The sequence below is a fragment of the Typopeltis vanoorti genome, chromosome 22 (genome assembly GCF_054136105.1).
Source record: "Typopeltis vanoorti isolate ZY-2024b chromosome 22, IOZ_Tvanoo_1.0, whole genome shotgun sequence".
In the NCBI taxonomy this organism is placed as follows: domain Eukaryota; kingdom Metazoa; phylum Arthropoda; class Arachnida; order Uropygi; family Thelyphonidae; genus Typopeltis; species Typopeltis vanoorti.
This window is the reverse complement of record NC_143570.1, coordinates 39764997-39778147: the sequence shown is the minus strand read 5'-3', so window position 1 is coordinate 39778147 and position 13151 is coordinate 39764997. Positions and strand designations below refer to the sequence as shown.

At 36.8% G+C, this 13151-nt stretch overlaps 1 protein-coding gene across 2 annotated transcripts in view; it reads right to left on the bottom strand.

The window, feature by feature from the left end:
• Window positions 1-13151, bottom strand: part of LOC150094342 (uncharacterized) — a 484937-nt gene that overhangs the window by 229590 nt on the left and 242196 nt on the right. For both annotated transcript variants that reach the window (XM_090412362.1, XM_090412363.1), the window contains exon 17: window positions 5927-6064. In XM_090412362.1, coding sequence (XP_090268488.1) covers window positions 5927-6064 — 138 coding nt within the window. The remainder of the gene's footprint in view (window positions 1-5926; window positions 6065-13151) is intronic.

The following is a 13151-nucleotide window of genomic DNA, read 5'->3' as shown; positions in this document are numbered from 1 at the left end:
TGGATAACAGACTTCTGAGTTGGATCAGTGACTGGCTGTCAGATAGGTAATCCCATAAGAGGAAGGTCATAAGAATAGTTCCAAAACTGACCCCTGCAGTACACTACTAAGAGTGGTGTACCACAGGGGTCAGTTTTGGGATTATTGTTGTTTCATTTTGTATATTAACGATATGCAGTGATATGCAGCTGTTTGCAGATGATGCCAAATTGGGGAGACCAATACAGAGAGTCAAGCAGATGTTATGGCCTTGAAAGGGGGTGGATCTGAATAGATTACATGAATGGGCATGTAAGTGGAATTGTCAGTTCAATGTTGCAAAGTGTAAGGTTTTGAAATTTGGTAAGCAACAATGGAATGTTGAGTATTCACTTGGTTGGGAAACTTTAAAGGAGGTAGAGGAAATGAGAGATATGGGAGTGGTGGTGGTGGACAGGGACCTAAAGTGCAGGAGCCACATTACACAAGCTATGGAGACATGACATCGAATAACGGCAATGATGCAGAGGACCCTGACATGCATAAATAAAAAGGTTATGATGCCATTGTACAAGGCCTTTATCTGGCTTCATATGGATTATCATGCACAGATCTCAAGTTCTGATTTCTAAATTATTCTCAAATGGGGTGCTAATAATCTTAATAGTTCAATGCAAGTAAAATTCTACCTGTTTAATTTCTCACAAAAAGAAAACCCATCAGAGATGTGATGACTAATAATGTGCACAAAACATGCTTTCCTGGTGAAACAATGAAGCAAATAACTGATGCGCTGCAGAAAAGGAAAGACCAGGCTTTAAAATTAGTTGGAAAAAAAAAAAAAAGGAATGTTAATAGAGAGTTGAGGAAGTTGATATAGCAGGTAAAGAAGAATAATGTTGTTGGAAAGTTGTAGACGTGTTGACCAGATATGAAAACAGTGAATTGAAGGAAGAAGTAAGAAGGAAGACCACTACAGTCACTATAACAATCTCCTGGAAGTAAACTATCCACTATAAACATGTTATTCTTTTGGCCCATATGAGTCTGCTATAGTGAGAGTTGTCTGCACATGGTTGCTAAAATTCAAGGTATGCATTTATCTTTGGGGATATTAGAATACCACTTTGCTAAAGTGTGTGTGACCTGGTTAATGAATCATGGACTGGCATTCCTTCAAAGCAGATAATAAATGGATTTTGGAAAGTAAAACCTCCTCCTCTTCTATAGACTGCAACTAAAGAAAACAAAGAATCAGTCAGTGAAAATATGTTTTCCCAAATGCTCTCTAGTCTTAGAGAGCACAGATGAAACAGATTAAACACTAAAGATGAAAGTTTTATATATTTCTGATATTTTTATTTGGATTGTTAATTGGCTAATAAATAAGCTGTTTAATCATTTATTGTAAATTTCTTGTTCATGAATAAGCACATAATCTAGTCATCTACATGTGAGGAAATGTCTCCATAAATCATGATGCTACTTATGAGTTTGCATTATTTAATGTTTAGTTTTCATTTAATATAGAATCTGAAACAGAATATTAAAAAAAAAATAAAAAATTATTTTTTGAAGGAAATCACACCAAGACAAATTATGAAACAGTAAAATACTATGGATATACACTCATTTAAAGTATTATCTTCATTAGGATTTAAGGAAAAACCGCAATATATTTTGCAATCAATTATCATAGCATCACCAAGATAAATCACTAGATGAGAAATGTAATATAAATTCAAAAAAAAAAAAAAAAAAAAACAGTTATTCGTTTGATTATAAAAAAAAAAAAATCCCGAAAAAAGAGCAATCATATATACTACATGCCTAGTACCTGGTCGTAATCATCATCAACACAGAAAAGATCTAACAGACTGCAAGAGGATGTGTGAATTCCAAATGCAGTGCAAAATGAAACTTGGTCATACAACCTCACTAGAATCCTTGAAAAGAGAGGCCAGGAGATTAGCTTTGAGATAAGGTACTACAGCCAATGACCAGTTCATTTCATGATGTTCTGTAAAGACATAATCAGTAAAGTCTGACTTACCCTTGCATTTGTGGACAACATCAAAACAGCATATGCTTCCTAAATTTCATGACATCTTGCAGTCTGAGCTATGTAAGCTCTGTCACAAAATTTTACAGACACCAGAATAATTTTGGAAAAGAACATTGCATTTTGGAGATTATACAGGCTTTAAAGTTTTTGCACTGATTTAAACAAGAGAAGCAATAAATCAGTTCTTGATGTATGATAAAGGGACAGAAAGTCCTTACATCTGATGTCTTGGTCTGTGATGACACATGCAGGTTTCTCTGTATTTAACTGTCTTTTGATAACTGTTTAGAATAAACAGATTACAGAGAAGGTTAAACACTTTCATCTTTTTATCAATGTCGTGGACAAGAAAACAGGTTGTTTTAAAATATCATCATCATCAAATTCTTGCCATGTACCCACAAGGGTTCTACAGGATATGATAGTACTACATGCAAAATTTGCATTATTACTAACTTCCTTATCTACAATTTTCCTCCAAATCAGTCTGTTACTTGTCAAGACTCCAACATTATCAGATCTTATATTTCTATTCTAAGGCACTTTGTACCATATCAATCCTGATACATCTTGGTCGTTTTCCTGCCAACTTGGCAGAGAACACTTGTTTTGCTAATCTTTCCTCACCTTAAGTGACCATACCACTTGAAACTAGCTCTGCTAATGCATTCGGGATGCTGACAACGTCAAGTTCTTTCCTAATATCCTTGTTTTTAATATGATATTGCCATTGATGCCATCTGTTCACATCTGTAATCTTTTTCAGGACTCTCATATCTGCAGTCTCTAGTCTTTGGTCAAGTGTTTTACTTCTGACACAGCCCTCAGATCCATAGGTTAAAACTGGTTTAAACATTGTCTTGTATACAGCTAATTTAGTGTTCTGACTAATTTCTCTCATATTCCATATGAATTTATTCAATTGACTTCCTACCATACCAGCTTTCTTGCTTCTGTTGTCTATTTCCATATTTAATTTACCATCTTCATTAAAAATCACGGCTCAGTAGCTGAAATATTTTACTTGTTTCGCAGGTTCTCCGTTCACAATGCAGTTGACATTTTCAACGATTCTGCTTATTTTCATTGTCTTTGTCTTTTTATTGCTGACCTTCATACCACATCTATTACAACAGTTATTCAATTTAGTCAGGGAATCTTGCAGACTTGTAGCAGATTTATTTAGAAGTATAACATCGTCTGCATAAAGCAAAGAGCTGACATTAACATCTCCAATTCTGATATCATGTTTAATACCACTTTCCTTCATAATGTGATCCATATAGATAATGAATAACAGAGAGGATAATGTTCATCTTTGTCTCACACCAGATTTTACTTTAAATTATCCTGTACTTCCTTCAATTCTAACTGCTGACTTACAACTCAAATAAAGACTAAGTATTGCTTGATATAATGCCCCATCGACACCATATAACTGTAGCGTATTGAAAGGCTTCTCTCTTGGCACCTTGTCATATGCCTTTTCCAGATCTACAAAACTTAAATACAGATCTTTGTTATCTATGATTTCTCAACTATTTGTCGTAAAGTGAAGATCTGATCCTGACAGCCTCTATTTGGCCTGAATCCAGCTTGTTCTTCCCCAATTCTTCTCAACCGTTTCTCAAGTATACTTGCATATATCTTACCAGGAACACTCAGTAGGGATATACCTCTACAATTCTCACATTCAGTTTTATTTCCCTTTTATATATGGGTACTATGAGAGCTCTACTCCAATCATCAGGAATTACCCCAGGCCTTCTAAACTATGCAGTGCAGTCACTGTAAGACTTTTATACTTCAACATTTCTGCTCGAATATCATCCACTCCTGCTGCCTTTCCACATTTCAAACCTTTGATGGCCTTTTCTACTTCAAGTATGGATATATATTCCTGACTGAATGCTTGGTCAGTGTTTTTTACTACTGTGCTATCATTGCTCGTTTCATTTAGCAATTTTTCGACGTGATTACTCCATACTTCAAGGATATCTTTTTCTCCCGTTTTCATGTCACCTTTATCATCACTAACTCTTTTTACAGCACTCTTTCCTCCATTTCTAAGCTTCTTCAACAACCTCCAGCATATTTTGTCACCTTCTTGATATTTATTTTCTATGTTCTTGCAAAAGTCCTCCCATGACTTTTGTTTAGCTAGTTTTACACAGTGTTTAGCTTTCTTACATTTCTCTGTATTCTCTAAGAGCACAAGCTGACTTATTTGACAAGAACATTTGATATGCTTTCTTCTTTTCCTTCACTGCCTCTTTAACTTCCTGTGTCAACTATGGAGTTCTGATTTTTCTATCCTTGCAGATAACCTCACCACATGCCTCTCTGGCTGAATGAATTCAGGGTTTTCTTCAAGGCTTGCCACTGAATTTCCAAGGTTTGGTTCCTGTTCTCAAAATCTTTCATTTTTTCTTCAATAATCTTTGTGTATTTCAGTCTACAGTTCACATCTGAGAGTTGCTCAACTTTTATTCTCTTTAAAACTTTCTTAAATGTTATTCTTTTCAATATGAAATTCAAGTTTATCCTGCTCAAGACTAAATGGTGATCACTTCCAATTTCAAATCTTCTATACACTCTGGTGTCCTGCACCAGGGAGAAAACATCACTATCAACAATAACATAGTCAATGAGACTTTTCTTATTCCATGCCTCTTCTCTCCAAGTGAATTTGTTCACATTTTTATGTTGGAACACGGTGTTAGTAATAACCAGTTCATGTCCTGAGCAGAAATCTAACAAGTATTTGCTATTATTATTAGATTTTCTCTTTTCTCCAAATTTTCCCCAAATATTTTTGTATGTCTGATAATAATTTCTTACTCTGCTATTTAGATCCCCAACAAGGATCAACTTTTCCTTTTTCATTGTGTCAGCTGCTTTCTCTAAAGCCTCACTATTTCTCAAAAAATTCCCCCACTTCTACTAAGGTAGAAGTGGGGGAATTTTTTGAACCATAGGTACAAATAAGTCTCATTGTTTAGTTCCCCATTCTGATATTTGTCCACATCACTTTACTTGAGACTGCCTGCCATTCAAGAAGATTAGTAGTATTGAATACTATGGCTACTCCTTCTTTTCCTAGATTGTTATTGCCTGAATATAACATTTTGTATTTATTGCTCAGAAAGATCTCGCCACTTTTTGTCTTTTTTGTTTCAATCAACTCTATTGTGTCAATTTGGTACTTATCTAATTCCTCAGCTAGCTCCATTTCTTTGCCATTCAGGCTTCTCAAGTTGATATTACCAATCTTTAACTCTGGTGATGTTGAGTGGTCGTGTGTTTTCAGATTTGTTTCAGTAGCTGACTTTTGACTATTCGCCCTGGTTTCCTGGCGAAAACAACAAGGGTGGGGGGGGGGGGTTGTTTAACCAGGCGACACCCCAGCTGGCATGAAATTTTGTCATGTTGTACCATCATTTTGTATTTTGGTTTAAGCCAATAAGAATACAATTTGGTTGGCTAAATCCCAAATTGCCAACCCATCCTCGTTCGCTCAGTATCGAGGTAGATACCCAACTGAGTGTACCACGAGAAGGTGAGGAATGGACATTAGGTCAGAAGCCCTGGTCAGTTCTCCCCATTCCTTTAAAGGCTATGTGGAGGTCTCCTCTCAGTTTTGATCCTTAAGCACTCCCAGTTTAAAATATAAATAAATAAAAATGACTGGTTTCGGCGAGTGTTTAATTTGCTTTATTTCACATTCATTTTCTAGTGCTTTATCCTGATGATGATGTCACTGAGAGCACACTAGGTTTTTTTTCTTTAAATCCTAATTAAACTATTTTTAATTGGTGTATATCCAAGATCTTACTCTTTCCTAAGCAAGAATTTAGAATATCATCATAAATTCTAACTTACAGAAATAAACTGCCACTGTTTCTACTTCTTCAAGTAGCATCTCTAATGTTTTTCTATCAACATATTCTATAACACTTTCAGGTCTTTCTTTATTTTCTATCATCCATTTTAATACTGATTCTTCATTTCTGAGGTCACCTTAGAAAGAGAAATCCATGATATTAATGTTGCTTTTTTTATGTTTAAGACTTTAATCAAATCATAAAAATATTAAACTTATTTTCGAAGTAAGCAGTTCTGAAATATTTACATTTTAAATATTGAAAATTTTAAAAGTTCTTTCTTAAAAAAATTATTCACAAAAATGATGATAGAAGAATTCTGTTTATTTCTTTTAATGTGACTCCCATCCTTTAAAGGTTATAAACCTAGAGTACATTAGTATTATGGGTGGGGAAAAGGTTATAGTTTCTTCTTCTATTAATTTTTGCCCACCCACAGTATTAATGTACTTTCAGTTTATAACCTTTAATGGATGGGAGTTCCATTAAGAGAAATAAATAAACAGAATTCTTCTATGTTCATTTTTGTGAATAATTTTTTTCAGAAAGAACTTTTAATTATTATTACATATAACATAATACCTAACCTAGTCTTTATTTTGAGTGTCTGATTTTTTTGCACATCTTTATAACTGTCGCATGGGAAGCATGAAAAAGAAGATAGAAACTGATCTATTTGAAAGAATATGGTCAAATGACTTCTATAAGATAGAAAAAAAATAAAAATAAAATAATATAAATACAGTTTCTTGGCATCTTTATATATACACACACATATATACAGGAATACATCTATTATCGCGGTTATTGTTGCCATGAAAAATACTGCAATAATCAAATCCGCGATAATCAGGATTAATAATGCATTTAAAATGGGTGATCATTGCCAAGGATTTTTCAAATCTATTAATTAAATTATATGTATGAAGTAAAAAAGAAATGTGTTAAACATGTTAAGTAAAAAATGAAGGTTCATTTAGAAAAACAAGATTATTCTTTAATCTTTATTTATATATAAGGAATACAGTACATACAATTATTCTTTCTTGGATAAAAATTGGTGTAGAGTCTGGTGGAATTTTTTCTTTCTTTTTTCTTCATATGAAACTCGGTAGTAATGGATGGAATTTTCAATTTCCTGACAAACTTTCACTGATCGCTTGAGACAGGATCGGCATTCAAGTTTTTTTTTTCCTTTAAAATTTTCAGCAATTCTAAACATTTCGTCCATTTCTTTGAGGGTAAATTGTAAGATTTTTTTTCTATAAAATTTCAGCAATTCTAAACATTTCGTCCATTTCTTTGAGGTTAAATTCCTTCAGTGCCATGTCAATTTGTTCGTCATTATCATCGATTTGAGCATCGTAAACACATTCTCTCTCTCGAGGTTAATTAAGTCTTCATCATTCAGCTCCTTATCATGTGACTGAAGCAGGTCCTGAATATCACCTTTTTTCAATTTCTTTTAGTCCTAGATCGAAGCAAAGCTTAGTTATGTCATTCATAACATGGGATAACATATCTTCTGGATCAATAAATGTCTAGGAAGCATGGAGTGAAGTAATGTCTAGCAACCTGAGAAATGCTCAATGCAATTTTTGATATTGAATGCCTTTCAGAATTCTGTCAAAGTCATAGCTTCATCTCCTGTAGTCTTTTCTATTGCTTGTGAAAACATTCTTCGTAGGTAATATGCCCTAAAGGATGTGATTACACTTTGATCCATTGGCAGGATGATGGAAGTGGTATTAGGTGGTAAATAAATGACTTTTACTTTTTTGCAGAAATCATTCAGTGCTGTTGTTGGATGACTAGATGCATTATCTAATATCAACAAGATTTTGAAATCAAGATTTAATGATTTGCAGTACCTTTCAGCTTCAGGACAAAAACAGTTTTTAAACCGATCCTCAAAAATAGTTTTTGTTATCCAAGCTTTTCTATTGAATCTCTAATGAACAGGGAGAAATTTTTTATCTAAACTTCTAAGTGGGTAAGGATTAGGTGAACAATAAATAAAGAGAAGCTTCATCTTGTAATCTCCAGAAGCATTGCCACATAGTAAAAGTGTTACATGCTCCTTTGAAACCTTGTAGCCAGGCTGTGATTTTTCATTTTTAGCTAAAAATGTTTTAGTGGGCATTTTTTTCCATAATAAGCCTGTTTTGTCAGCATTAAATATCTGATCATCAGTATAATTTCCTTCTTCCTTCCAAGTACCGATGAAAAACTACTTTTTCATCGGTACTTGCAATTTCATCTTTTACACTAACACTATGAATGCTTGATCGCTTTTTGAACCGATCAAACCACGCTGAACTTGCAGAGAAAGTTTCTTCCACTACTGATGCCAAATGATTTTCACTTTCTAATTGTTTTCTTTTCAAAGTTTCAAACAAATTCAATGCTTTTGTTTTTAGATTCTTGTTGAGAGGCTTATACGCTGGTTAAACATGATAACTAATATTTAAGGAATTGACAGCGTATACTAGAAATATAGATTAAATAAACTTTAATATATACCTTCCGATATTTCGGCGAACATCACATTGCCATCTTCTTGGGAACTTACTACACAGACACGTGCACACAAGTATTAATAACAGCAAATGAGACTGAAGCTAGGAAGCTAGCGTTTCCTAAAGTCCTGATGGTGCCCCCTGGCGGGCTATATTGGTAGTTCTTGGCCTTTGGGCTGAAGTTCTTCTGATAACAGTTTCCCAAATTTGGGGCAGTTTCATGCATCCAAATTTGTTGAGGTTTGGCATGTTCCTAAGGGCCGAGGCTGATTCCATGAATAGTCTTTCATACTTGAACTTGCTGCGGTGTATTACTGTGGCTTTCTTCCATCTTATTCTGTGGCGAGTATCCAGAGCGTGGTCTGCAAGCCCAGAGTGGCTGCACTGGTAAAATCGGATGTAATCCTTGTGTTCTGAGATTCTGATATTTGCTGTCCTGCCTGTTTGGCCAAAGTAGGACAGTTTACAGCTGCAAGGGACCTGGTATACACCAGATAGGTCTAGGGGAAGTGGTTGGTCTTTGGTGGAGCGGATAAGGGTTGCCAGTTTTCTATGTGGTCTGTAACAGGTGGTCAAGTCGTGTTTTTTTAGGATTTTATTGATTTTTTCCGAGGTGCCTCTGATGTAGGGGATAGTGATAGATTTAGAGTAATCTTTTTTGTGAAGGGGAGGGGGTGGTGGGTTGTGGATAACTGGGTTAAGTATTTTTTGGATTTTTTGGAGGGGGTAGCCGTTGGCTGAGAAAGTGTCACGGATGTGATTTAGTTCAGTGGTTAGGGCTTGATCATTAGAACAGATTATTTTTGCCCTGTTGAATAATGTTTTAATCACTCCATATTGTTGTGAGGGGGGGTGGTGGGATTGTTGGTGGATGTATCTGCCTGTATGGGTGGGTTTTCTATAAACTGAGAAAACCAAGGTTCCATCAGGTTGGCGGGTGACTAGTGTGTCTAGGAAGGGGAGGTTATTGTTTTCCTCTTTTTCCAGGGTGAATTTGATTCTAGGGTGTTGGTTGTTCAAGTGTGTTAGGAAGGAGAGGAGTGAATCCGGGCCATGTGGCCAAATAGCGAAAACATCATCAACGTAGCGAAGCCATATGGTAGGTTTTTGTGGGGCTGAGTTTAAGGCTTTCTCTTCAAACATCTCCATGAAGAAGTTGGCCAAGGGTGGGGAAAGTGGTGAACCCATGGCTGTCCCCTCTATCTGTTTGTAGAATTTTTCCTGCCAAACGAAATAGCCTGAGTTCATTGTAAACTGAAATAGGGCTGAGATATCGGGAGGAAATTTAGCTTGGATTAGCTCTAAGGTTTCTTTGAGGGGGACATTCGTGAATAGGGAGGAGACATCAAAACTGACCATTATGTCATTATGTTGGAGTGTAAGGTTTTCTATACTGGCTTTGAAGTGGGCTGAGTTTTTTATGTGTGATGGTGTATTGCCAGTATAGTGTGAGAGCGCTTTGGCTAAATGCTTGGCTAGTTTGTAAGTGGGGGAATCAATGCCATCCACTATGGGACGTAATGGCACATTTTCTTTGTGTATTTTTGGGAGCCCATATATGCGGGGGGGTCTGGAGTTATAGGGTTTTAGTCTGTTGGTAATCTCCTCAGGCCAAGAAGTGACCTTCTTAAGGGGCCTATGGAGTTTTCTAATTTGTGAGTTGGTGGGATTGTAATTAATGGGGAGGTAAATGGAACGATCTAATAATAAAGCCTTGAGCTTACCTGTGTAAGCTCAAGGCTTTATTATTGCTTCAGTCCTAGCTTCAGTCTCATTTGCTGTTATTAGTACTTGTGTGCACGTGTCTGTGTAGTAAGTTCCCAAGAAGATGGCAACGTGACGTTCGCCGAAATATCGGAAGGTATATATTAAAGTTTATTTAATCTATATTTCTAGTATACGCTGTCAATTCCTTAAATATTAGTTATCATATTTTGTTTTTAGAGTCATTTGACTAAGAGGAATTCTCTTTTGGTTACAATCTTCTTTCCACACTGACAATAGCGTTTCCATTTCAACCATAAGATGGCTTCTGTTTCTCATAGTTTGGGACCCAGACAAGGTTGATGCACTTTGTCCTAGTTGCTTATAGTTTGTAGCGTGGTCTAAAATATAGTGAACAGTTGATTCATTTAGACTGTACTCTCTTGCAATTTTGGCTTTGGTTATGCCTGCTTCATACTTATCATATGCAACTTATCTTCTAAGCTGATCACTCTACATTTTTTCTTGATAGCTGTAGACTTTATATCATTATTATTATTATTACTGTTCCTGGAAACTCCAAGGAGTCGACAGACTCATCAAGGGAGGCCCTAACATCATGTCAAGAACAACTATTCAACATTCACACAGTATCTATCATACCTTGCCTTGAACTCATTCATGGTCGTAGCACGCACAACAGACTGGAAGCTTATTCCACTCATTTACCACTCTCCAAGTAAAGAACCTAGCTCTAACACCCTTGTCAACCATGCTCTTGCCCAGCTTTCATTCATGGCCCCTAGTCCTCCCACCACCAGTCATATTTTCAAAAATATCTTCTGGATCAATAAAAACCCTTCAGTAATTTGAATGTCTCAATCATATCACCCCCCCCTTCGCCTATCGTCCAATTTCTGCAACCCACAAATCTTCGACCTATTCTCATAAGGTTTATTCCACAGACCTGCTATCATCTTGGTCACTCGTCTCTGGACCCTCTCCACTTCCTCCCCATCACGAAGAAACCCTGGTGCCCATAACTGGGCACAGAAGTCCAGATGGGGTCTTATCAAGGCTCGATACAGAGGAACAACAACTTGTTCGTCTCTGCATGTTAAAGTATTTTTCAGAAGCCAAGTGATTTGGTGAGCTGTTTTAGTTACTTTTGCAATGTGCCCCCTAAACTTCAACTCCCTATCCACCAACACTCCCAAATCCCTGGCCTCATCAATCACCTGGAGTATGGTTCCACCAATGCGATATACTGCTGCTATTCTTTTCACCCCAAAGTGCATAACCTTACACTTTGCCACATTAAATTGACATCCATTTTTCCTAGCCCAGTCCTCCAAACTATCCAAATCATCCTGTAAAATTTTGACATCCTGTGCACTCACAATTGCTCTACCCAACTTTGCATCATCAGCAAACAAGTGAACACTTCCTCTCAGATCCTTTCCAATATCATTGATGAACAAATTGAAAAGCAGTGGTCCAAGAACAGAGCCCTGTGGCACTCCACTAGTCACAAGACGTCTTTCAGACTCCACTCCTGAATAAACCACTCTTTGATATCTCTCCTTCAACCACCCTCCTATCCATCTCACCAACCCTATATCTATACCCATCTGCTCCAGTTTACTGATTAGGGTTCCATGTGGTATCCTATCAAAGGCCTTGGCAAGGTCCAGTAGTATCACTGTAAACCCATTACCCCTATCCAGTTCAGCCGTCACTGTGTTATAAAACGTGAGCAAGTTACTGAGGCATGATCTACCCTTCACAAAACCATGTTGTGCCCCATACAATATCCCATTTTCATCTATCCAATCCTGTATTCTTTTCTTGACTGATTTCTCTAAGACCTTGACAATGATTCCTGATATGCTAATCGGTCGGTAATTTACAAGAGCAGTCTTGGAACCACCTTTATGCAGTGGAACTATTTTCCCCTCTTTCCATCCGCTCGGGACTAACTCAGACCCGAGACTCAAATTAAACAAAACGGTCAAGGGTACTGACAATTCTTTAGCTGCTTCTCGTCCGACACGAGCTGGTATACCATCCAATCACACAGATGTATTGACATTGAAGTTATGCAATAGACTACTCACCTCCACTTCATTAACCACAATTCCCGTATAATCTACTGGTTTATTCGTTTCTGCAATGTCACCACCTGGATGATATACTTTTGCAAAGTGCTCACTCAGTAACTCAACTATCTCAACTGATTCAGTTACCTCCATACCATCGGCATTCTTTAAAATCAATCTGCCATGTACATTTTTCCTTTTACTTGCTACATATCTAAAAAACTGTTTAGGATTCTCTTTAGCCTGCATGGCCAATGTTCTTTCGTAATCCTTTTTTGCTTTTCTTACCACACTCGTCACCCTTCTGGCCTGCGCTTTATACCGTTCATATGCCGGCCGGTCACCCTTCTCCTTTAATTCCCTCCATAGTTGTTTCTTTTTTTGCAGCTCAAGCTTAATGGTGTTATTCATCCATTTAACCCCTACTTGATTTATTATTCGGACTCTAGGTATACAGTCAGCCATTGCTTCATGCAAGCACTTCTTAACTACCTCCCATGCACTATCAACTTCTAGTCCTTGCAGTTGTACATGCCATGGCACTGAACCAATCAAACTCCTAAGCTTGTCATACTTTCCAGCCCGATAATTCCACACGTACCCTGTCTTAATTGAAAATTCTACACATTTAGCCACCTCCCAAGTTAAGACCCTATGATCACTCTCACCAATTGGTGGCAATGTGGTCATATTTGTTACAGCCAAATCCTCAGATGTAATTACTAGGTCAAGCACTCTCTGACCCCTAGTATTTTCCATTACATGCTGTCGCAGATAGTCATCCCTTAATAACCACATAAAATCCAGTTCCTTCCTTCCGTATGTCCTCTCCTCACTCCAATCAATGCGACCATAGTTGAAATCTCCCATAATAATCACCCTCCTTCCACCCATTTCTTCT